Consider the following 25,968-nt stretch of genomic DNA (forward strand, 5'->3'; position numbering starts at 1 on the left):
CGCGATTGAACAGCTGGCGCGACATCAAGTCGCGAAACATTTCTGTCGCATGTCGCTAATAAAATTGAGGGGAAACCCCATTCTACAAATTATCGAACTCTTTTTGGTTCTATTTCTTCCGATTTTGGTAGCATTAAGAAATGAACATGGATGGTAACGACATAAAAAAGAACAAGCACGTACGTGTGAAAGTTAACGGCGATGTTATTAGGTAAGGGTTTTCTTTTTTGCTGAGTGTTGTTAAGTAAGGTTCAAAACCAAGAAATTTTTTTATTTTGTATTGCTATTTTCCAAATAATATTTTCAAGGCTTAAATGCTAAAAAAAAGATTCATTGGCATACAATATCCCCTAAAATTAACAGCCTTATTATAAAAATAATTTTTTTTGTTTGTTTTTGTTGTACTATTATATAAAAAAAAGTGATTTTTACATCCACATAAACATAGATTCTTTTTAGGTATAATCCTGGCCAAACTAGTGGGGCTGTCGGATGTTTCGTTATGGGTCAGACCCTCAAAGAAAACGGATATTTTGAAATCAAGATTCTGAATGCAGGGGAAGAAGGTATAATGTGTTTGTTAATATTACTTCACACAGAACCGGTAATAAGATTGCCTACACTGTAAATTATATGCCATTGTTTATTGTACATTCCATTATACAAGTGTTGTTTTGTTACAGGGTTTATCTCAATTGGCGTGGTACCTTATGATCATGATATGGATTCAGAGCCAGGTTGGAGAGTTGGATCTGCGGCTTATCATGCTGAAAACGGAATGTATGTTCTTAGATGGGATTTAAATGTCTGTTAATAATTATTATAAACATTTTCAAAACACCTTTCATTGCTCTAAAATGGTCTGAAACAGTGTCCAGTTTATTAATTTTTTTTCAAACTATTGATAAACATTTCAACAATTCTTTTCTGGAAAACCTAGTTTAGAAAAAATATGATTTGCCTAAATAAGTTGTGCACCATCTTAAAATAAAACTTGCTTACAGCTTAATATGAAACAAGATGATGTTAGATTTATTCCCTGACAATTACTTGCAATAGTATCTATATTAATTTATTATTTTACAAACCCCACATATGACCATTCAGCTGCCCATGCACCACATAGAAAACCTTTCTGTAAAATGTTCTATTACGGTTAAGAACCTCTATTAAAAAGCATATACATGGTATATTTTTAATCCATTTTGTTGGTAATAGTTTTTGGGATAAGTATTCCCTGTTTGTTTCAGCATCTATTCCAGCTCTGGTAGTTCTTGTCCAATTGGCCCACGGTCTCAGGCTGGGGACATAATAGGGTGCGGAGTAATGAAGATTGAAGAGATGCTGTTGACATCGCACATGGCCTCGCACAAGTCCGCTCAAGTCTACTTCACAAGAAATGGAGAAGATGTACTTTTTATCCTAATTTTTGTTTTGAACTTTATTTTTTTTAACTGTTGCTATCCCCTTTATTTTCGGCCTGTAAAATAATGTATAATGTTGGCAATTACCTGTTTTTGTAGCTATTTTTTTTTTAAATCTTGGTTATCATGGGTGCAACTTTTTTAAATATATATTGTTGTTTCGCTTTTAAATATTATGTTTTAACTTCCCATTTCTAATGCTTGCAATTTAACTCTTTTTAGTTGTTGCAAGCAATTAATAATAGTACCATTTGTAGCTTCAAAACTCCAGTTTTACTTGGTATTTTCATTAAATTTCAATTCACCAAAATTCAAACTTCTGAAAATTCCAGCTATAGCTTTGCTTTGTTTTTCTTCAGATTGGCCAATGCTTGTTGATGGTGCCTGGCCCTGTCACTGACCTTCATCCAGCCATTGGAATGCGCTCACCTGGCGAAGAAGTCGAAATAACGATTTACCCACAGAAATATGATGCCATACGCAACCTGGTGTCTGCTGTTGACGACTTGATGGTGGTCGACGGTGCTGAAGACGAATGGCTTAAAACTTACGACGTGAGAATCAATGGACAGGTAAACTAATTTGGTCCTGCTTTAGTTTATTTTTAGTTTCTCCAGTATATAACTCTGCCAAACAACTTCAATACAGTTGTTTCTGAAATGTTGTAGAAGAATATAGTCCACAACAGATTTGTTGCAATATTTACAGTCACATTATCTATAGATTTAGCAAAACAATTGTTTTCAGTGGCCTTATAGGCTACACCACCAATCTTCTACCCGTTTTGTTTGGTGTTAAGATGAGTTCCTTATTAGGTAGGTAAATTTAACAAAATATACATCAAAAAATTGGGACATACAAAATATACGTTAATCATTATGTTGCGCTCACCGTTGCCTTAATAACGTAGGTTACCTTTAACTGTAAACTAAAAAAATATTTCCAATGTTAAAAGCACTACAACACTGGTTTAGTAGTCATTTGAAAAACAATTTTTGTCCAAGTCAAGTATTTTGCCCTAAATAACAAGTCAAATCTTTGTTGGAGCAAGTTAAGTGATTAACAGAAAAATTGAAACGTTCAACTGTTTAAATTGGTAAACTTGTTCTATTATAAGCATCAACTAAAAATAACAAAACACAACATTTGGAAAGCAAACTGATTTATGGGCAAAACATTAAAGTCAAAAACACAATCTTTTTTAAATGCTCAATGAAACTAATTATTTTAACGCAAGTTATGGCTGTAATGCCTTGATTCCAAGTCAGGTAGTTTGTCCAAAACACTCAAGTCAAGCCAATTTTTTAAAAATACTTAAGTAAAGACAAGTGAAAACAGTGACTTAAGTGCACTTAAGTCCTGTATAACATAAACAATGCGAAACCTGTATAACACAAACAATGCAACTCTTGCGTATACAATATAATATCATTGTTTTTGACAATATGATACCTTGTTTTTGAGCACTGCTTTTAATATGATATTATCGCACATTTCTGCTGGCACTTGTTCATGTCGCCTGGTGTTGACTGCAGATTGTGGAGTACACCGGTAACGGAATTCACATCCACGACGTCGGTCTCGCTCAAGGGAAAGTCCCCCTCACTACCACTTGCCATTATTTCGAGATGGAAATTCTGGAGCCGGGCGAGCATTGCTATATCGCGATCGGGCTTGTGCACAAGGTACGTTGTTGATTTCTAGCTTTTATAGACTGCCTGAAAAGCTTTTGTTAACATTTTCCGAATTCGAAAAGCTGTTTTTGTCTAATTCTAAATCTGGAAATCAGGTGTCACTGTTTTGTATGTCAACCCTGTAAGACGAATTTCAACATTATACAAAGCGGAGAAAATGGGCTCGTCTGATTTTAATAAATAATTTTTCACTCTGTTTTATTGCTCTGTGCCTTGCAGAACTACCCGCCCCACCGGCACCCAGGTTGGAACATGGGTTCTATCGCTTACCACGCCGACGACGGCAAAATCTTTCTTGGTCGTGGACAAGGCTCGCCATTCGGACCAAAGTAAGCATTTGTAAACTTTCTGTTATGTGTAGATTACTGACCTTATCAGCTGCATCATGTACATGTGTGAAACTGTTAAGAGTTGATTAATCTTAGCATTTCAATAACCTAAATAACATATGTGTCTAGAGCAGTGGTTCTTAACTCTTTGCCGCGTGAGTACGGTAAAAATGTTTAAATGTGCTCCGCAACCGGTGTGCCGCGGCATTCTTTGTCGCCGTAAGACCACCCCAACGTCACATTAACAGTGCCAAATCCCACTTGATTTACAGGTGTTACCGTGGCGACATCATGGGATGCGGGATCCTCTTTCCGTGTGATTACGTCACGCCTAGCGACGGGGAGGAAGAGGAAGATGAAGATCTGGATGAAGAAGACGACGAGAAGCCGCTTCACATGCAAGGTGGGAATATAAGAAGAAGGGATCGCATCAAGGCGCGACACGCGACATTTAATCTTTAAGCGACACGCGACATTTTATCTTTAAGCGACTCGAGACATTTAATCTTCAAGCGACACGCGACATTTAAACTTCAAACGACACGCGACAATTTTAAAGCATCTCAAACACGAGATTTTTTGTTAGGTTAGGCAAGCGACCTTTGAACTAATTAGAAACGCTTTACGCGTTACGATCGAGCAACCAAACTGGATACTAACGTCTGTCTAATTCCTTAAATTGGTTTTACGTCTCGCATTCAATGTTGCTTCTTATCCGTTAATAAACTACAGTATGTCGTAAATTCTGCAGACGGACAGGGAGCAGCCGGCGGGATGCAGGACGCCAACGACATCCTGATCGACCTCCTGGATGATCTGGACGACATCGACACGGACGAGGAGGATGATCTCGTGTGGCCGATCTGGAGGAAGCTTGACGACTTCCGACCTGGAAGAGGCGACGAGGATTTGCTCGATGACGTGCCGCTTCCCTACCCAGTCGGAGCAGGGCCTGGCAACGTTGAGGAGCGCAAGAGAAGGATGATCAACGTAAGTCGGTGTTTTTATAGGGGTGCTCGAATCCATTTCGCTCTTATAGCCACCTTGCCTATTCTAGGAATTATGTTGACGCGCAGCAAATACGCCTTTTTGTTCCGTTAGAAAACAAAAGGCAAATAAAAAAGATTTATTAGAAGTGAAGGCATGACTAAATCCTAAATAGCTTCAATAGTTGCCCAGAAATGGAAGCATTACATCATACAGATATTTTTTGCTTCCTTAAAAAACGTCTTTTCCCTAGAGCAGTGCTCATCCTCGGATCCTTACCTATTCCCGATGCCCTATGCTGGTAGTGTCGGTAGTCGCCTTATACAACGGTGGTAACATCCGAATCGCTTTGTTTTGTTGGTCACGAATCCACGATCGATTGCGGGGCAATGCGGATAGTAGCGATGTCGCTTTATGCTTGTATTTGAATTTGCTTGTGCGCAGTGGTTCGAGGATCCCCTTCAGCCGCCCCCTGGGATGTCGCGCAAGATTTGCGGCATGATGTCGCGTCGCGGAAGACCCTCGATCGCCAACATCTACGGACGCAAGGGCAAGGGTCTTATGGTTAAGGTGGGCGCAGTGTTGTAGCGACCTAAACGCGCTTTATCACTTCTCCGTTTTCGAACGACTGACCTTACTTTACGATTTGGGACAGAATGAAGTTTTACTCAGCCTTAAATGAGTTGACTATTTTGTAGTGACCTAAACACACTTATTCACTTCACCGTTTTTAAACGATTGACTTTGCTTTACGATTTGGGATAGAATGTACTTTTACTCGGCTTTAAATAACTATTTTAAAAGGTATAGTATTGTTGCGAACTAAACGCGCCTAATCACCGTTTTTCAATGATTGACTTCACTTTACCATTTAGGACAGAATGACTTGATTTACAACTTTTACTCGAAATCAAGTGAGTTAACTATTGTAATAACTGGTGCTGTAGTTGCCTAAACACATTTACTTACTTCATCGTTTTTGAATAATTGACATCGCTTTCCAATTTGGAACAGAATAACTTTATTTAAATATTTTAATCGGAATCAAGAGTTGGGTATTTTAACAGTTTCGTTGATTTGGTTGCAAAATGACTTAATACAATAATGAGGGCGGGCGATCTCCACCAGTATAAGAACAAGCGCCCGTTTTAATTGCAAAGTAAAAGAAAATTTAAAATGTCGAAACCTTGTAAAACGAATGAGACTGACTTCTGATATTCTACCGCTGCTCTATAAGTATATTTCAAAGGCCACTTAAAGAGTTTAAGACACAGTTTCCAAAACAACAAAGTAACCTATAGTACCAGACGACTACCGATACCACCACAGTCCACCAGTATCAGATATCGATTTCAATTATGCGATATATATGCGGTCCAGGACGGTATTCGGGTTAAATAATTTTTGCAGGTATTTCGTGAAAACATTTTTTCACCAGGTCATCCCGCCATGTTATGAATGTGTTTGGACTGATTGCATATTTGTCCACTAAATCGAACGATAACCTTCGCTTTTCTTTACTTACTTGTTTTACACGTCTCGTTATGACGCAACTTTGTGAAGTTTTGTCTAAAAAATTGTATGCGTTTTGGTACAAAAAAAATCTTCGTTCCTCTAAGATAGTTAAAAAAAGTAACTACCTTAGTTAAGATAGGAACTATCCTACCGGAGCGACGAATTTTTTTACCAGAGCGCATAATTTTTTTTAGCTATTCTACTTTCAACCGTGAGTTAAACCTATTCTCAACAGAAGGGCGTTTTAGGAATCCAAAACCATTGACAGCAGGTTTCTGTTTGTCGATCACTGTGCCACTGACGCGTATATAAACAAACAATAAAACTCAAGTTTAAAAACCTGAGTAAAACCAGGATCAGACCTTTTTAAAAGGAATATATATAATATCGCCTGTGCTGGCATCGCAGTTCCTTATTCAAATATAATTCTAAGCGAAAAGTATATTCCTTTAAAAAAATGTCTGATGCCATGGTTTTACTTGTTTTTTCAAACTTTGAGTTTTTTTGTTTGTTAATCTTGCGTAAATCAACCCACAGCTTTTCGATAGTATTTTTGGAATTTAATTGCAGGTGTTCTTCACTCGCAACGGACGTCGCGTCGGCCTGAAAGAAGTCATGATGCCTAAGGGCGGTTTCTACCCCTCGGTGGGAATGCTCAGCCTCAACGAGAAGGTCCGCGTTGACCTTCGACCTCTCACCGGGTGACGCGGCAAAAGGTCAAAGGTCGCTAACACTAGTTAAGTTTATTCGAACAAGGGACTGGCGCTGTTGTACAATAGGCATCCGCAGCTTTTCGTCTTTGTAACGTTTACTTAGACCAGGGGTCGGGAACCTCTTTACCTAAGGGAGCCAGAAAAGTGGAATATTTTTGGTTTGGTTGTATTTCGATGTGAGTCATTTAACTTGTTTCAACATCTAGTTTGTTGGGAAAAGCAATGATTTCAATAGGGCTGTTTATTTTGTTCTTATTTAAAAGACAGGCCTCTTTCATCGCGAAAAAAATGCCATGATACGAAAGTGACCTTTTTTAACAATAAGAGATTACGTCAAACGGACTAATCACCATCAACAGACAAATAGTATTCGCGCGAAGCGCTAAAAAAATGTCACTAGTCTTGTTTTAAAAAAATGTAAATTACAGTTTGTAAAGGGGTTATGGCCGCGTGCAGGTTTTATTAACATCATGCTAGCATTATAGCTTAGTTTTATCTGTGGGCAAATTCCTTCATCAATAGAACCACATGGCGTCACCAAAAGAGCCATAAGTTCCCGACCCCTGACTTAGACCTTCCGCCGTGTTTGAAATATACAGGTGTTGCGATTATTTCAAGCCAGAGGGGAGTCGTATCAAGAAAGCTGTGAAAATCGCTTGCTGACTTTATTGATCACGGCCACTTTTCAAGAAATGCTGTGAATAACCCATTCGTTAGTCACGGCCATGTTTTGGGCGTTACCTGTCCAATCGCCATGACATTTTTTAGAGTATTCATTGAAGAAATTCACTCCAGCTCTGTATATCAGAATATAGGCTATAAGCGCGACTCTGGAAGTGTTTATTTGCTGTTGCCTAACGATACGTGTCGTGTGCAATTTTTGATACGTTTAAAAGTTCGGAAATATGAAAACGGCAAAACACGCAGCCGTTACTTGCATTACGTTTGTATTGGGGTCATACGTAAATGCTCCTCCGACAAAGAATCAAATCCTGTTTTTTCAATTTAATACGTCGTTTCTGTGCACCCAGTAATAAAAGCCTAGTGCACTGTACTAGGCTGAACGGTTGGCAGGGAATACTGGTGTACAAGGACCATAAAATAAAATACCAAAATGACGTCATATACATTTATTTGCTCTCAAATGTAAATTGTTGCTGGACGAAATATACATGTCTAGCCTTTTAAAAATTTCTAGGCTTCAAATATGAATTTCTTGCCTTTAAGGATCGGATGAAATTATAAATTTTGCAAACCTGCATATCGTGCTATGTATTTTTTCTGTGATTTGTTCCAATTATTCTTGCTGTTCCTACTTACAAATAAAACTCTATCGTGTTGTACTGTACATTTTCGTGGACTTACAATCAAGTATATTTTGTTTGAGGTTTAGTTTAAACTTTTTTTTAAATAAGACTTACACTTTTTATCAGCAGTGCGATACGCCCAAAACTCAACCAATATAATAAATATGTTTTAATCAACGAAGATAAAAACACGCAAACTTAACTTGTAAAATACAACGAAGCTATTCTTTGTGATAATTTGTCTCATTTCGACTTAAAATTCCATGTAAATATACTGACAGCAAGTCTAAATTATTTTGAACTAGGGGCCAAATTTTCAATTTAATTTCATTCTTAGGTACGCCACGCCTAATTTCTGTGCTGAAAATTCGAATCCACCGTTTTTAGATAAATAAGGTCGTCGCAGGTGCTTCTTTTTAATTGTCAAAGTTTTGACAAAAACTCTACGAAAATTAATAAGTTATGTAAAAAAAGTGGGAATATTATGCTTGTCGTTTGGTGGAAAAAATAGTCAGTCGTCTTTTATAATGTACAAAAAGTTTGTTCAATGGAAATCGCTGCTTTCTGTATGAAGCATATAAACCACAAGTCGCCAACCTAAACGGCTTGCTCATATAATACAGCCAGCCCGAGATTGTTAGTGGAAAATTATTACGGCCCACCAGACGTTGATTTTATAGCCCACGACTAGAAAAAGGGTTGCCGAACCCTGAAACAAACTAACCAACTAGCGATTTAAAGGAGGAAGTCGGTTTATGTTGACCTTATACGCTGGTCATCTCCTAAAGCGCTCCATCGAAATTTCCACAATCTTTGCTTCGCTACAGCAGCAGTTATAAATAGACTGCCAGGCGGTCATTTTTAGTTCGTAGTATAGTGTGACTTGTCCCGACCTTATGAAGTGAAATGTTAACGGAGTTTGCTGTTACGAAGAAACCTGCCAGATCCGCCAGCGAGTGACAACTGCGAGTGGGAAGTTTACTAGCTTCTAGGCTGATTCACGTGACTGCTGTATAAGCGCCAGGCTCTGTTAACCGCGTCTTTCTCAACTTTGCAAGACAGGTTGCACGACTGACAGAACAGATGCTAGGGCGGTGGTTGTCGAACTTTGTAAGCATCTAAGCCAAATTTGAACAGTCGGTTTTAAAAGGAGACGCAAAGAGATCTAGCAGTTTATTTGAAAATGTGTCTCTTCCCATTTACTCTAAAATGTTCTATTTTCTTGCTGAAGAATGAAAGCTGGAGGGGCGGATCTAGTATTTTGGTTTAGGGGTCATGGAAATTTTCAGGAATGACTCTACTAAGTTACGTAATTAAACAAATAATCTTAAAACACCTGCTGTCGTCGAGCGAACTCGTGTACAAGTATGCTTCTGATAAATATATTTTTTAAAACCCCGATGGGAACCTCTAAAAAATAGTTAGGGACCTCATGCGGCTCTCGGAGCCGCGGTTGCAAACCACTAAGCTAGGGCATCTTTCACTTTCACTGTGGTCTCCTTAACAGCTTATTTTATTACTGGACACCTTAATTGGTTAAACGCTTCATAAGGCATTACTGTCATTAAGACACTGTAACGGTCAAACGACTGTAAACAAACATGTTCTCTTCGTGGTAGTTACAAAACTTCGCCTGCACCACTCCAAGAAAAACACCATCAGGCACAAGTTTCGCAGTAGAGTCTTTTTATTTTGTAAGTATGTGTGTGTGTGTGTGTGTGTGTGTGTGTGTGTGTGCGAATCTCTCTATATATATAAAAAAGAAAAAAACACATCAGTCGAACGATAAACACTGAAGGGAACAACAATGGAACGGAGAAGGTATGCTGGCGAGAAACGAACGGTGTCGAAGTGAGCACAGAAAGGTGAGACAAAAGTAAGACAAGATTAGCAGCGAAGTGCTCTTGTGGCAAAACAATGGCAGTGTATCACAACTATCAGCCAACAACGCTGCAAAATGGACCTCCGATTTTTCATTAAATGCCAATCTCATAGCTCGCACTTAGTTCGTGCGTCCGGGTGAAATTGTGAGGTATTGAACACCAGTAGAGAAGCACGTTTGATGCAGTCTTATAAAGCCTAAAAGTAGCTTTTTTGAAAAAAAAAACATATGCAGAGATCTATAAAGGGAGAAACAAACCTTCATATAAAGTAATGCTTTCGTTGCTATAAACAGCCATGAAGTTAATGTTGTGATGCCTTAATTCACTTCTAACAAATATTTTATTTGTCTTTTGTTATATACCAAAAAACTTGGCGTTTGTGCTGCGGGTCAACAACATAGTTACCAGAATAGGCAAAATGGCTATAAAAGCGAAATCGGAATGAATAGTTCTGGGTTGGGATGTCCTGCTTGAAATTTTGTACCGATACCATATTTTTCGGACAAAAAGTATTAGGATCCGTTCCGTTTCCAAATGACGTTGTAACTACGCTCAAACAAGCTAAAATGATGAAAACGAAACAATGGTATTTTTTTCAAGGTGCTTGTGCTTAAATTTGCTGTAGGGTTAGAAATTTTCTGTTGTTAGCCTAAAAATAGTAGCATAGCTTCAGTTGATCGCAAGTCACGGCTGAAATTTCAAAATCAGTTTGGTATCGGATTACCAGCGATACCACCCTAGTATCAGATGAGTACCGATACTACCAGTTGGCATCCGGTATCGGCTCCGATCCGATATTATTGGACATGCCCTATAGTCATGGGCTTGTCACTTACTTGTGGTATATTAGACGGCTCGCGTTGCACCACAATGACAAAACAACAACGTGAATACAGCTTCACAGAAAATCAGGTAAAGAATATAATTTTATACCAATAATAATATTGTAAGCTGGCTGGTAGCCATACGCAGCAGCTTAACTGAGATTAGTGAAACAAATTATGTTACAGTAAGAACGCCATGCGCAGCTAAACACATGATACAATAATGAAAATTGCACGCCCCATTTTTAGCCGTATAAGCATCTAGAAAACGTTGCAAAGCGTCGTGTATTTGGAACGTATCGACTTCCTAATGTTGCCCAAGCTATAATCGCTGAACGGGATACAGATTGAAGTAAATCGACCACAAAAAAACAAAAAATTGATCAGAATAGCGTTAAGCCTCTTATGGTTTTCGACTCGGGATGTCCGCTACTTCGTATTATTTGCTGAAAGCGATACCCGAGGTTTAGGTAAACATGTATTGCTGAACCGATGCCAGATACCAAAGGATGTCATTTTTGTGGTCAAGCTGTGTGATGAAATAAAACGTACTAACGTGATGTTATTTAAGTTACGTTACCTTTTCATGTTTTAAAGTTATTTTAAAATAGGTTTGCACCGAATTAACGCCGAATTTAATCCCAAACCATGGCTCAAATGCATTTACCATCGATTTTGACATAGGCGTAAACCATGGGTCGAACCAAACCGCTCCCAGTAAAAATCGGCTTCCGAACACATTGGCAAACTCTTTCCACTTGGATCGGACGAAAGGCGAACAACGCCCGTTTCTGTAAAACTTAACGACGAAAGGCTCAGGAAATGTGGGCGTGGCCGCCCTCGTTGGGCTCGCCCACACCGCTGTCCCTGTGCCGCGGCTTCTCTTCAAAAACCTCCGGAAGACTAAAGCTGAGGTCCTCATCGTCGGAAGAGGCGCACGAGGTGTTGCTCGACCTGCGCTGCGCCGACGCGTAATCGCTCGACGGCCGGTCGTCGGACTTCGGGAAGCTTCCGGGTTTCCGCGGCGTTTCGGCGCTCGAGATCCCGCGGTTTCGTCCGGCGCGTCCTGGGCTCGTCACGAATACGCGGATCTCGGCGCTGGTCGACTTGGGCTTGGGCGCGCCGATCAGTAGAGGCACGCTGGTGCTGCACGCGCTCGCAGCCAGGGTGCATTTGCCGTAGGGGGATTTCCCGGCGCCGGAGGACCCCGACAAGGTCTGGCTCCGCTCGCGGAAACCGATGCTGGCGTCTGTTGCGTCAATTTGCGAGTCTTCCTCGCTGAAGCGTCCCAAGCGTCCGAACTTGTGCGACGACGGAGGCACGGCCAGATGCTCGTGACTGCCGAACGAGCGGATTCCGCTGCTGGTCGAGGGTTCGCGACACGCGGCAGATATGGTGCGCCGCTGTCCGATCCGCTGCAGAACGCGCTGACTGCTGGATCCCACCAGCGACTGCGTAAGACAGAAAAGTTGGACTCGATAAAAAACATTTTTTTTTGTAAACGAATTAATATCTATTCTTGCTTTTCGTTTGATGAGTTTATATAATATATTTTTCGCTTATGGTTGCTGTTATATTTCCTTGAATAAGATTACCCGAATATAGGTAATCGAAACGTTGTTTGCCGGAAGAGCAATTTTACAATTATTTCTAAACGCTTGAGGTAAAAGTTCTGGTTTAAATGTCGTGGAAATTTTAAAAAGCGAAACAATACCATGTGTTTGTTATGTGTTTAGTCGATTCCAATGCTGTACCGGAACTTTCAGTCAAATCAATGCTATACACTTTGACGTTAAATGCTAAAGTCAAACGCAACTATTTTAATTTAAACAAAGATACAGCCTGAAGCCTGAACTTAATGTCAAATGTATTTTATGTAAACGTACTCTATTTCCAACATGGCGACGATTTTTTGTTTAACTTGATAGTTAAGTCGAGAAACAATTTCAAAAAAAGAGACGGGCAATCGAGATTTCATTTACCACCTTTAAGTTTTGTTTAAATCGCTTTTTAAATCGATTCAGGCAACACTAGTGTTCAAATCGCAAATATTTGGTGTTAAAATAAATATTCAATGAATATGCGATTATCATCAGTAAACTGACACTCCAAAGACTTCCTAGCGATGCAGGCAAAAAATTGAAGGGTTAATGTACTGGTGAGTGCGAAAATTATAGTGTTGTAAGCAAGTTTTGAAATGAGTGAAGTCCTTAAGTAAAGTATTTTTAAATAACAAGTAAAGTCACAGTCCAAGCTATCAGTTGCCCAAGTCAAGTCCCAGTCAGGACATAATTAAGGCAATTCACATCCAAATCCAGTACGTAGAACCAGTGTTGTTATTACTTAAGTCAATCACTTGACACGTGACTTGAAATTGACTGGCTCAAATTATGACTTGACTTAGGCAACTGATGACTTGGACTGGGACTTGACTTGATATTCATTTAAAAAGACTTGACTCAAGTTATTTTACAAATGACTGGGACTTCATTTTAAAATAACTCGTTTACAACACTGCGTCGAACTATTAAAACTAGTAAACCTGTCCTGTTATGAGCAATAACTCGACAAAAACGCAACATACAGCAAGTTAATTGTTTTATGTGCAAAATTAAGATAAATAACCCAGTTTTATAAAATATTGCGAGTGGAATAACCTTATTTCAGCCAAAGTCATTTGTGCAAAAGACTTGAGTCAAGTCAAGTAATTTTACCCAAATGACTTGTGTTATGTCAATTCATATAAAAACAGTGACTTAAAGTCATACCACACTGGAAAATTGTTTGCCATTTTTGCAAACAAAAAACAAACTAAGTAGAAATTCACTGCACTTCAGGTAAGCACTGATATTAAATTGCATTTGAACTTAATACGAATTTCGTACTGTATGTTCGAAATCAACCCGGTAATCGTAGTTACGAAAAAAAAGTCTCTTACGTCAGGATGGGGGCTCGGCTTTTTGCTGCTGCAGATAGACAGCTGGTTGCTTTTCAGGTGGTTCCCGTTGTTGTGCTGCCCCTGGGTGGGGCTCGTGATCGACCCCTGGTGGCTGCATTTGCTCCACTTGTTTTTCTGACTCCCGTGTTTCACGCTTTTACCTAAAACAACACACAGGGGTCACCAAACTTTTTTTTATTAAGAGCTGGAAAGCTGTCAGAACTGAGAATAGCGGGTCGGAGATCCAGTTTTGTGTCTAATTTGCTTGAACTGCCTATTCCAATTCAATGAATGAATAAAAACAATTTATTTTTCAATAAATAAAGTGAGCTTTATAAAAAATTCGGTTAGTTTAATTTGGGTTTTCATCCGATAAATGTTTCTGATGAAATACTATTAATAACCTTTAGCATGATTAAAGGCTAAATTCCGTGGGGCCAAAAAACTTTTTTTTTAAAGAACAGAACTATGGAAATGTAATCAATATAAAGGAAAATGGTTTACTGCTTAGTTTACGAATAATAGGCTAAAAATCTGTACAGCTGAAATGAACACGAAGCGTTAATAAAATAGATTCCTCGTTTTGGTAGAATTGGGTTTATTTTCCTTAATTATGTTTTTTAGGTAACTATAGGCTTTGCTGTTGGCATTTACCACAAACTAAAATCTTGTGTATAACACAGCCTTCAAATTATTACCTGAAATTCGCCGCCGGAACTCCGAGAAAGCTCCCCTTGAGTTTCCATGATGTTGGCTGTCGCTCGAACTGTCAAGCTCCGAGGCTTTCATGTTTCGCACCAGAACCTGAACGCAACGCAAATGAATCTCTTCGGTTAATTATTTTCTCGGCAATGCGACCTGTCTGTTGTCTGTATCGCATTTTACAAAGCTTTAACAATATGTGACTTTAACATATTGTTTAGTTAATGAAATTTGTGTGGTAAACTTTGGTAAATACAGTTTTAGAGCAAATGACTAAGTTGTAAAAGCAACCTCGCGACACATTACAACTCAAAGCAAAGTAAAATTGCTTTCTATAATTTCTCCCAATCTTAAGGAAATAGTTAAACATTTTTGCTTTTTAAACAAATTACAAAACGATTATAACTGTAGCGAAATACAATATTATGTTGATACTTTTAATTGAAAGACTAAAATCGCGCTTCATTACAAAGTGACCAAATTCATTTATGAACTGTGGAGATTTGTGACCTTACCCGTATGTATAGTCATAATGACCAACGACAACGGAGCATTTTTTACAAACAGCAGTATACCAGGTGCCTTCTTGAACTCTTGTCGGCCATCGAAAACCCGAATACAAAAAGTGTTTTATAAGGGCAAGGTTAGTAAAACTTAACCTACGATGTAATTCAAGGTTAGATGCCCTAACATTGCCTAAAAAGGATTAATTTCGGTTTAGGGCCCCTAAAGTCGTAAAGAAGTAAGCTTATTAGACAGTTTTACGTTCGAAGGTGTTACTTTCATTTCGAAAGCTACACTTTACCAAGATTTTATCAATTCACCCAAAGCAAAAAAACACTTTTATATCGTTTGAGTTGCAAAACCGTTTTCGTTTCAAAGGTGTAATACGACGCACGCCTCTCTCTATACGACATTTTTTGCGTTAGCGCAGTTAAAATAGGCAAAAATACAGTTTAAGGGGACTTGCCTTACTAGATCAGCCTCTGCCCATGACCCGTTGTTTTAAGCGCTAAGAAAAGAAGCATGTATACCTGCAGTTCCTGTCGGTAGCGTACATTGGTTGCCACATAAACGACCGGGTTAAGCAGCGGTTGAAGGAAGGCAAGCGCGAACGTGGCCCAGGTGAGAAGGGTCGCCGAACGATTGCCAGACGACGACTCGTACATGACCCTAACCTGTCAGTGGAAAAAGAACTTGTGAGTGACGTTCGTAACACAAAGGCGAAAGCGTTATAGAGCGGGCGCTGGCCTTTTGACGGCGTCATTGTGACTTTTGGGTGACCTCTGTCGCCCCGTTGAACAATTTTTTTTAAGAAGTTGGCCATGATCGAAACCAGCGTTGAAAGTGGAGAATAATTTTCTCACCGAAACGCATGGAATTTTTAGAGATGACGTCACAAATTTTCGTCATAACGTCACTAAGTTTCGCCAGGACGTTTAAAACAAATACCCTTATATGAAATCGGAGGTTTTCGTTCCATGTCGTGCGCGAATATGTAACTAAAATAGCTGTTTGAATACGTTCAACGAGTTAGCGGGATGGCCTGGCAAAAAAACAGCCTTTTTTTCTTTCTTTTTCAAATCTTTCACCACTGGTCGAAACACCTTGGGCAGTTTGCTCGTCAATAAACTGACTTAAGTGCACTAAAGTCAATGTTTTCTAAAGACTTGAGTTGCTAAAGACTTTTTTTTTCTTGAGTTGATAAAGACTTTTTTTCTAAAGACTTTTGGGCAAAATAACTTCATTTAACTTCAGTATTTTGGAAAAAGGACTTGACTTATATTTAAGTCATAGTTTCAAAAAAGTTGGGTTAAGCTTACAATGGGATTGTTGATCTCAATTTTAGCATACAAAACACTCTGCTTGCTCTAATTTGCGGTTTTGTGATTTGTTATATTAGTTAAAATAAAATATTTCTCGTTATCTGCTTCGGCACGCATTCGTTAAAATTAATGTGTATCCTAATGATTTTGTGTTTCGTCACTGTTGGAATTGTTTATCGAATGTCAGAACAAACTTAATATAAACAGACGCAAAGAGCTTGTGCAACTTGTCATCTTTTAAACTTATTGCGCGCCCCCCTGTGTAGGGTTGCCAACCCAGTTTGATAGATCATTAAAAGTTTGCCGTGTGATGATTGGCGTTTATCAGGAAGGCGACCAGACGATTGGTGCCGCCGACAACAAACGCACAGAGGCATCAAAACAAACGCGAGACAATTAGCAATTTTACTAAAGTCCCACTCAAGTCATTTGTAAAATAAGTTAAGTCTGTCTAAGTCACGTCATATGTGAAATAACCCAAGCCCACGTCATTTTTTTAATAAATAACTAGTCAAGTTCCAGTTAAGTCAAAATTATAGAGCAAGTCAATTCCAAGTCAAGTCCTTGGTCATAAAAATAACACGTTAAGCTATTAAAATTAGATAAACTCGACCGAATAATTATGAGCAATACCTTAACTTAAAAAATAACCAAAACCGCAATATACACCAAGCAAATTGTTTTATGTGCAAAAATTAGGATAATTAACCAAATTTTACAAAAAAATGCATGGAAACACTTTATTTTAAGCAAAATCATTTGTCTAAAAAGCTTCAGTCAAATAAAGTCATTTCGCCCAAAAGACTTAAGTCAAGTCATTACAACTCTGCAAATTAGAAAAGAAGTCCTCTGATCTAAACTTCCTCTTGCCCAATCGCGGGAAATCACCAACGAAGCGGACACGTGGGAGGCAACAACAAGTTGTTTTCTAGCGACGTTCACAACCAAGTATACGTTTGTGTTGTGCAACACGTCGCGTCAACAAGCAAAGGTGGGTTGCTAGGCAACCGTGACGTCACTGCTACGCCCATGCGTCACGAACATCCCGTGCCCGAGAGACGGCGTCGTGACCGCGCGCGCATTACGCGATAAGCGCGGGGAAGTTGGGCTAGCGGGGGTTTGTGGGGTTTGGTGGGTCGGCGAAAGTGAACCCCGCCGTTGCGTAGTTCGTCCGGCTCTGTTTATGCCTGTTATGTATCAGTCATCGTTAGGGATCATCCGATCGTTTTGGGTCAAAGCCGATACCCGTTATCACGTTACAGCAGGGATTCCCAACCTTTTTTACGATCGCTCTGTAGTGTCACGCGTACCATTTCTTGCAGAAAACTAATTTGATCGAATCATATTTTTATCTATTTTTAGCTTACAACTAGCATTATTCAACGCTAATTGTAGAGTAAGCTATAAAACAGTAGATTATATCTATCAAGAGCAATCATTTGACATAACCTAGGACCACTATCCCACAGCGTTGTACGCTTTATAAAGCAACTGTGCTCCTTGTCGACAATTGACATGGCCTGTATTTTGAAGATCGCATTGTTTCGAAACAATAGGAAAAGTTCGTTGCAATAAGGTTAAGCTTCGGGGAAGTTTTTTTAAGTATACAAAATATTAAGTTGTGAATCCAGGGTTTTGTGAAAAAAACGAAAGCCACTTGCATACCACCTGAACAGCCTTCGCGTACCACAGGTAGGGAACCCCTGCGTTACACTATCGATACTGGTCCGATATATTTCATTCTTAATTTGTAAACCGTGGCAGCGATTCTGTCTTGAACGTAAAACCGCTAGTTTTACTCACCACGTAGGGAAGATAGCATATGATGAAGATGAGGCAGACGGCCATTGTTGTGATGGTAGCGTTCCGAGTTCGGCGTCCCGACGTTCGCTTCTTCTTTACCGCCGACTTGTGCTGGAACAAAAATGGCGTCCGAATTAAACAATATGAAAGCTGACATGTGAGAGCGCGAACGGTAAAAAGTGCTAAAGCGAATACGTGGCCGTTGTGTAAACCTGTATACCTAGATTTAAGTTCACATGGGTAAAATTGGGCGACGCTTTTTTGCTAGCCTAGACAAAAATACTTACAACAACTCAAAACACAGTTTATGCTTGTTATGCAGGACTTTAAACTTAAAAAATCTACTCTCTACTCGCTTAACAGTGCCGCTTTTTAGGCACAACCTGAAAGTCTATTTGGGCTTATAAACCTAAACTATTTTTTCAGGAAACGAAACAACGGTTAACAAAATAAGGTAAAAAGTATACAACAATAAGTGTTGCCTGGCCTTCAAAATGTGCACAGTGTCTGAATTAAACAAACATTTTAATTTCAAGTTTAAAGTTAAGTACGGTATAAGTGGTTCAGTATCAAGAACGCCCGGTTTCCAAAAAGTCAGAACATATGCGCCCTCCGGTAAGCAGGACTTCGGACAGAATCAATCAACACAATTCGGCTTGTGTTATTATGACAGAAGCTTTTCACATAGGCCAAGTTTTCTTGAAAAATAGTCGAGGTCTGGTTCCTTTCAGCGATATAAAAACAGGTGTTCGCAAAGACCACCCGGGTGTAACTAAAGGGCCTAGGGGAGGCCAAAAACACTCGCCTATCGCGCTGCGGCGAAATCAGGGGGGGGGGAATGACGCACAAATAAAGATAACCTCGGGTTGAAGCTGATAGGACGCTAATCTTTGCCGCCTTTTTCTACAGACAAAAGATCTGGAAAGCTTATGTGCCAGAAACTCCTTTATTGTCCGCCCTAAATAAACTATTGTTGTTGGGCACTGTAGGCCACTTACAAACCAAACTACCAATACACCCTCATAAGAAAAAACGAAGCTTATATTTTTTGGTGCCCAAGTTTATGTTCCCCTTAAGATTTGGCTTAATTACCAGACTGTTAAAGTAGAATAAAATTAAGCTTGATAATGAATTACAAAGCCAAAAAGGTCGAGTAGATCGACATCATCTTGATAAAGACGTTTCTAAACGAACTTGTACCATCTTCAGTTAATTATCTTTAGCATTTTTGGCTTAATTCATTATCAAGCTACATTACAGATCCGTGTATTTTAGGGTATAACCAAAATTGAAATTAGTTTTCAATAAAATCTTAGCTAAAAACGTCATCCATAATTTGTCTAAATCTCTTCGGATTGGCCTTGTGGGTTACGTAATAAAATGGATTTCTTTTCACGACAGATTACCTTACATTATTCATGCATGTTATTTAGCAAACTACATGTGGCAGACGACTGAGAACAAAGCTATACCTGGTGAACGTAGTCTTCATACCAAATGCGCATTGAACTTTAGGATGAAATAACGTCTAAGGCAATAACGACCGACAGGTGAAATGCGAAGGGCGGTTGTTAACGTACAACCCCACGCTCGTTAAACTCCTGCATAATCGCTCCCTTATGTTCAACCTGGCACTCATAAACCTTTCATGGCGGCCTACTCTTCTTTGGTGGTAGGAAAGTTCGGCCAGAGGCCATTCCATTTTTTGCACTTTTTGTTTAGGTTTAACCAATCTACATGTATTTGTCACAGTATGCATCTGGCCGAGTGGTGAACCTCTTTAAGAAAAGAATCGTGGTCGGTGCAATGCCCATTGTTTAATTGGAACATTAAATCATTATAACTTAGTTTTGTTAGAGCCTTTGTATTTTTACTACAACCCTTAGCTATTTTTTTACATGACATCGTTCACACACTTTAGAAAAAACGTTTTTAAACATCACAAGTATGGATTTAACATTTTTAAAGAGGTTCACGTTAGTTGTGAAATAAATAACAAGCTTAATTATGGGCTTCGGATGACACAATCATCTCCGATTTTTCGTTTTTTTGTTAAATGTCATTTTTAACAAAATAAACCACAATAATAAGGTAATGATCAGCGGCCAGCCTTTCCACAACGGCCAACAAAGAGGAGAGGTAACAGAAGAAGTCAGACAGGTGCTTGGGCAAACCGGCCCTTAAACTGCTGGCGAGAATAGATCTGGGCTTATGGCGAGGATATCCGCTTGCATAGCAAAGGGTGCTTGACACGTTTGAAACTCGCCCGTTCAGCGAAATCGGGACAGCTGCCGGTCGCGAGGCTAAACGGTCGGGAATCGGCGTTTAACAACCCCATATTTATGGCGACTGCTGGCGAGCCTCGCTTTTGAATTTGGTTTAAACTTCGCCTTTGTACCAAGCAGGAAGGGGTGTTGTACCAAGCAGGAAGGGGTGTACGCGACCCATTAAAAATCGCGTCTGCTTAGAGCACAGCGCTCCTCAACCGGTACGGCACGTACGTTTGTCAGGTGACGGGGTGGCAAATGGAAAAATTATTCCACAATATAAAACATACGTGTTTATATAATTTTTACTTGTCGATGCCTATGTAGTAAAAACTTTAAACCCGGTTACGAAACACTGGCTTACAGTCTACGACTCTAGGACTCTTAGGACTCTCTAGGGCAGTGGTTTTCAACCTTTTTTCTCTCGTGGCCCATTTTCGTTGCACAAAAATTGTGTGGCTCAATGATTTTGATAAAAGAACAAACTATAAAAAAGGTTTGGAACAAAAAATAGCGGAGCATATATCAAAACAGATTATTTATTCAACCGTGTATTAGGGAGGTACTTGCTTCTGAACAATAAATTTACGTTTCATTTACATTTCTTCTCAATTCCTCCCCCAAGCAGTTATTCCTGTAAAATTAAGTATAGTGTATATACACAGATGAAACTAAACTCTTTAATAGTTCTAACTTTTTTAAATTGGTCTGTGGCCCACCTCAAAAGTTTCCATGGCCCACCAGTGAGCCACTGGCTGAGAACCGCTGCTCTAGGAAGTAAGCAAATATACAAGCCATTTGAGCGTCACAAAATAATTAGTATCTTAAATAAATATGGAATATAACAAAAAATATTGAATGGTTTTAGTCCTTACGCAAAATAAAACAACCAACAATCATTAGATTTGTTGACTGGTTTTAAATATTAACTGATTCAAAAGCATAATTATCGTTTTACATTCTATTGTATGCGGGAAATTCCTTAGATAAGTGTTTCGGCAACAATGTTTAGATTACGACCCTAAGTAGATTGTGTGTGAAATCGCGTAATTCGTAACATTGAGTTACCAGATATATAAGATGTAAGTCAATGTAATTAGTGACGTAATGATTCTCGAAAATTTAAGAAAAGCCAGATAAAATGGGCCAACAACCAAATTTCATTCCAATCGGTCCATTCGGAAATCTACAAGCCGCAACTGAAAATATACCGAACGAAATATTTTTCAATTCTTTTTGTTGGTAGAAGCCCGATAACAGGAAATAATAGCTTCGAGTACACAAATTGCCGCAATACGGCCAAATATAGGTCAAAGGCACAAGTTTACGTTCGTTGGTTTCTCAACGCCCACGCACTGATGGTGAACTTTAAGTCGAAGTGCTACAAATAAAAAACAGATTGATAATGAATTTAAAAATCAAAAAGGTCGAGTAAATCGTCATTATCTTTGAAAAACCTCTAGACACGTACTTGTATCAATATCAGTTAATGTGACATCGATTTACTCGACCTGTCTGGCCTTGATATTCGTTATAAAGCTACATTACAGATCAGCGGATATTGTACCTAAAAAAAAAACAGTTCTGCTACGGATATATCAAATGACTTTATAAATATTATTTTTTTTTTGGTTAATTTTGTTTTTCGGTTGACGCCCATACGCCATTATATAAACTGGCGCTAATTTTTTGAGAAAATACTCGAAAGCTACAACATGTAAGTGCCAACATTAGGCTACATTTAATAGTCTGAAAGTAAAATAATGAACTGGACTCTTTTTTTGTTTTTGAAAGAGTTTAGCGTCGAAATTAGCCAATGCTGCCAATCAAAGCAATGTATTCTTTAAAAAACAATGTCGAAATTTGAGATGTGCCTATTTTTACATTTATTTTGGAATACGTTTAAAATTAATAAATTAAAAAAATGTAACATAGTAGCATTGTTTTCTGACCATTTGAACTGCCGACCCCAAACCAAGCACAACTTCGTCGAAATAGCTCGACTGACGCAAAGTGCGCATCGGCAATTAGCGCAGGAACAATTCGTTATCGCGATCGGGCCAGGGCTGATGGTGGGGGGCAAAGTGGCCAGACACTCGATCAAACCGCCTCGCCACCCTCGCATCGCAGGGGGTGCACAGCACTGTACAACTCCCAATGCGTCAATGTCGCCAGGGGTGCGATCATTACTGTCCGTCGTGCTTGCAATCAAGCCAGGCGCGCTTCTCACAAATGCACACTTAGCTTTGTGTCCGCCTTTCGCCGAGCCCATGCAATGCATGTACCATGGGCAATTTGCGGCGCCAAAGATTCGGGAATCGGGCTACGAACAGGGTTTCTGGGCCTTTTGAGCACTGAGAGTTGGCCTGTATGACACATCGCTAAACATTTTTTTCTGTGATTTGTCTAGCATGATCGGAACCTGTTTTACATACTGCCTTTGGTAAAAAAGAAAATTATAGAGCCCTCAATTTTAAAAGACAGACCTCAAATTATAATTAGCAAAAATACACCTGACCAACAACAAGCGTATTTAGTGGTTTCTACAGCCATGTATGTTCCAAGGCAATTTACGGCTCCAAACATCCGGAGATCGGGCTACGAACAGGCTATTACTGGGTGTTCGGGCATTGAGTGTTGGCTGTACGGCACAGAAGCTGTGATTTGTTTAAGTATATGATCGAAGAACATTTGGATCATTGGTTCGCAACCTGTTTTACATAGGCCTCCGTTAAAAAACAAAGTTATGGGCACCTCAATTTTATAAGACAGGCGTCAAATTATAATTTTGCAAAAATACACCTACATATTATATAAAGACAAGAAAACTTTTAAAAACAAAAGAAAGTTCAAATCTAAAAAATTACGACCCAAGAACTATTGTCGTACATAAGTAACAAAATCCTTTCCGTACCAAGTGTAAAATTAACTAAGAGGAGTTGTCCATTTTCCAACCTTGTATTATTTATAAAATTTCCTCATGAGATAAAAAGCTGCGTGAGTTCGCAATAATTTGAAATTGAATCGGCATCGCTATTGTCAACGAGTATTTGCGGTCATCAGCTGTCTGTAGTTCAATGCAGACTAAACATATAGGCGAAAAGCATACTTTGAATAACCTAAGCGCACTCAAGTTACTGTTTCAAAAAAACAAATGACTTGTTTACAACACTGCCGTTAACGCGATTGGTAGATCTGTGTATCGAAGTAAGTTATCGCGTAAAAGCAGTGAGTCAAGGGCTCTTAAAACACTTTGAAGACAGGGACGGCAAAGCCCACCTTTACCAAAAAGCGCCGCGATAAAAGCAAAAAGGCGCACAGGGCCGTTTAACGGTCAGCAGCCGGCGAGCGAACGCTGACAAATGCGTTCCTTAATCCGAGCAGGCAGCTCGAGCGATAAGCTATCCTCGATGACGCACGTTCTGACGTCATGGGCGCCGTGGGCCACGGGGAACCGGAGAAGTCCTGGCTTAGACTCCCCTGCCGTATGCTATAGTGGCCCACCGGCGAGGGATTTTATTTGAATTAAGGTTATATTGTTTTTTAATTAACTTCCAACACGCCCAATTCCCATTGCGATGCGGTGAAGTTGTAGGTCGGATTTCAGCTGCGTCGTGCAGTATTGCGTAATAGGTCGCTGGGTGTTTTTCGTCCGATTCGCTAGATTCGCGAATCGATTTTTTGATGTCGCGCCCGTCGTTTTACGTAACACGCGAAATGGCTTGGCGTGCAAAACGACTCTTGTCAATCAGTCACGAACCAGCACCACCGCCGCACCAAACCGAGTGCAATCAGCGGTAAAACTTGATAAGTTGCCCTTCTGTATTGAAACGACAAACTGTGTTTTTTTGCATGACCACGATAGCAAAATCAATACGAAAATGGAAAGTGTAAACCTTTCTATTGGGGTAATTAGGTGTAATGGGCACCAGAACTAAACTGTTTGAAGCATTTTTCTCGTAGTCCAATGGTTCACAATTTTGCACAACGAGAGAATGTTGGTGTATCTAGCAATGGCCACACTTTAAACCTTTTTTAAAGCCAGGGATTAAGAGCTACGGGGCAGGTAAGTAGACTTTCTTACCTTTTTGTCGAAGGACATACGAAAGAGCTTGACCTGAAAGGTGACGGTGCAGGCGGCCATGAAAAGAAGGGCCACTAGGAAGATGCAGTGAACCGCCAGCACGTACACAGTGTCCACCCGGTCGTCTGCAATTAGCGTAATATACTCATTTTAGCCAACGTAAGACCGACCCAGCGCCTTGCCATATTCTGCAAGGATCCTTAGACTGGGGTACAAGCAGTACCGGATTAACCATTAGGCTACCACGGTTATAGCCTTGGGCCCTAGAAAAAATCGGATTTTTTAGGGTTAAACTTGCGAGTAGTTGTATGAATTTTTATTACTTTTTTTTAGCTTGGTTTGCAAAATTAGGCCCTTCATTAGTATACAGCCTTAGGACTACAGTACCCTTAAAACGGCCCTGGGTACACTGACCTCTTGGGGCTATACGTGAACTAGTTTGGACGAAGAAAAACATGTCGACCTTGCTGGCCAACACGAACCCAAAATTGTTTTTTAGGGGTCTGCGTTAAATATTAGTTTAAGAATCCCTGCCATAAATACAGTACGAGAACATAGTCTCTAGCCTATAAAATATGCAGAATAGAATTATTTAGTGCGACCAATTTGTGGTACAGCAATGACCTGAAGACGCAACAACCAAGACTTTTAGCGATAATATCAGGAGCAACACGTGCTTTTACTACAATTCAAGGTACATCGTTTTTTTGTTTTGTTAGGGTGTATAATATTTAACTATACATCGCTTCGCTTTTCGAAAAAAAAAACGTACACTTATAGTTGTATCAGAAAGCTTACCAATTTGAGCGAAGATCAGATTGTTAAAAAATCCTAAATACCTATCGGCATCTTTGAGCGTTAGAAACACCAGGGGGCTGCGGCAAACCGGTTGAGAACCACTGGGTTAGATATTAATGTGTATTAGGCTACTTGTGTGAAAACTGCAAGCAAATGCATTTGTGCGCAAATACAGAAGCGTTTCCGATGCGAGAACGCAATCGTGCGACAAAATTGACTTACTTCTCGTACAAACGGCCATATTTAGTTGACAGCAAGCACGCTGTAAGGTTCAGGTAAGGTCACACGACCGTTCCGCAAAGGCCTGCCTTTGTTCGACAATCTTTTTATCGCCGCTTGGCCTTTTACGTTTTCAAGGCGAAATAGCCTTGACCCATTTTTCAGCATTCTTTTGTGCCGTTTTCATACTTCGAAAACCAGTTCAAAATGTTCTCTTCAATTTATGACTACAGTCAGGAGCCAACTGGGCAATTTTGACCCGCGTTCGATTTTGTCGACTGAAAGGGCATTATTACGCGTGTATTACGTCATATAGGCTCGGGATAGGGTTGGGCAACCACACTGACATTTGGTGCCCTTGGAAAATAAGGTTTGCCTTCCAAACGAATCAGAGCGGCTGCCAATGCACCATGCATCGAAATACGTTGGCCGAATCCCGAACTTCTCTTTGCGTGTTGACTATGACTGCGCATAGAACGATACGGTATTAACATTCGATCGATTCGTTTGGACTCTCGCACGGCATTTCGGAGAAGGTCGCATTTCTTGTTTTACGAATCGTTAATTTGAGCGCTGATGCTCATTACGCAGCACGGTGGTTTGCGGTTATACTGCAAACAAACAGATTAGATAGATTTCTGTAAACATTCCATGC

The 25,968-nt window shown here is 39.7% G+C and overlaps 2 protein-coding genes across 2 annotated transcripts in view; one reads left to right on the plus strand and one right to left on the minus strand.

The window, feature by feature from the left end:
- The first annotated feature begins 112 nt into the window (after positions 1 to 112).
- Positions 113 to 7,995, plus strand: LOC146132077 (SPRY domain-containing protein 3-like). The gene is made up of 11 exons (XM_083397122.1): positions 113 to 211; positions 460 to 566; positions 684 to 780; positions 1,251 to 1,410; positions 1,784 to 1,996; positions 2,960 to 3,109; positions 3,338 to 3,447; positions 3,720 to 3,850; positions 4,199 to 4,437; positions 4,879 to 5,004; positions 6,520 to 7,995. Exons 1-11 carry the CDS (start codon positions 141 to 143, stop codon positions 6,652 to 6,654), a joined length of 1,539 nt encoding a protein of 512 aa, XP_083253248.1. The 5' UTR covers positions 113 to 140; the 3' UTR covers positions 6,655 to 7,995.
- A 2,164-nt stretch (positions 7,996 to 10,159) lies between these two features.
- The window catches only part of LOC146132078 (uncharacterized), a 30,378-nt gene continuing 14,569 nt past the window's right edge, over positions 10,160 to 25,968 (minus strand). Inside the window, exons 4-9 of the mRNA XM_083397202.1 lie at positions 24,297 to 24,421; positions 17,946 to 18,056; positions 15,351 to 15,494; positions 14,307 to 14,418; positions 13,615 to 13,760; positions 10,160 to 12,127 (exon numbers count right to left, since the gene is read on the minus strand). Of these exons, the coding sequence (XP_083253328.1) occupies positions 11,492 to 12,127; positions 13,615 to 13,760; positions 14,307 to 14,418; positions 15,351 to 15,494; positions 17,946 to 18,056; positions 24,297 to 24,421 (1,274 nt within the window). The 3' untranslated portion in view covers positions 10,160 to 11,491. The remainder of the gene's footprint in view (positions 12,128 to 13,614; positions 13,761 to 14,306; positions 14,419 to 15,350; positions 15,495 to 17,945; positions 18,057 to 24,296; positions 24,422 to 25,968) is intronic.

This window comes from Ascidiella aspersa, chromosome 9, assembly GCF_963924565.1.
Source record: "Ascidiella aspersa chromosome 9, kaAscAspe10.2, whole genome shotgun sequence".
In the NCBI taxonomy this organism is placed as follows: Eukaryota; Metazoa; Chordata; class Ascidiacea; order Phlebobranchia; family Ascidiidae; genus Ascidiella; species Ascidiella aspersa.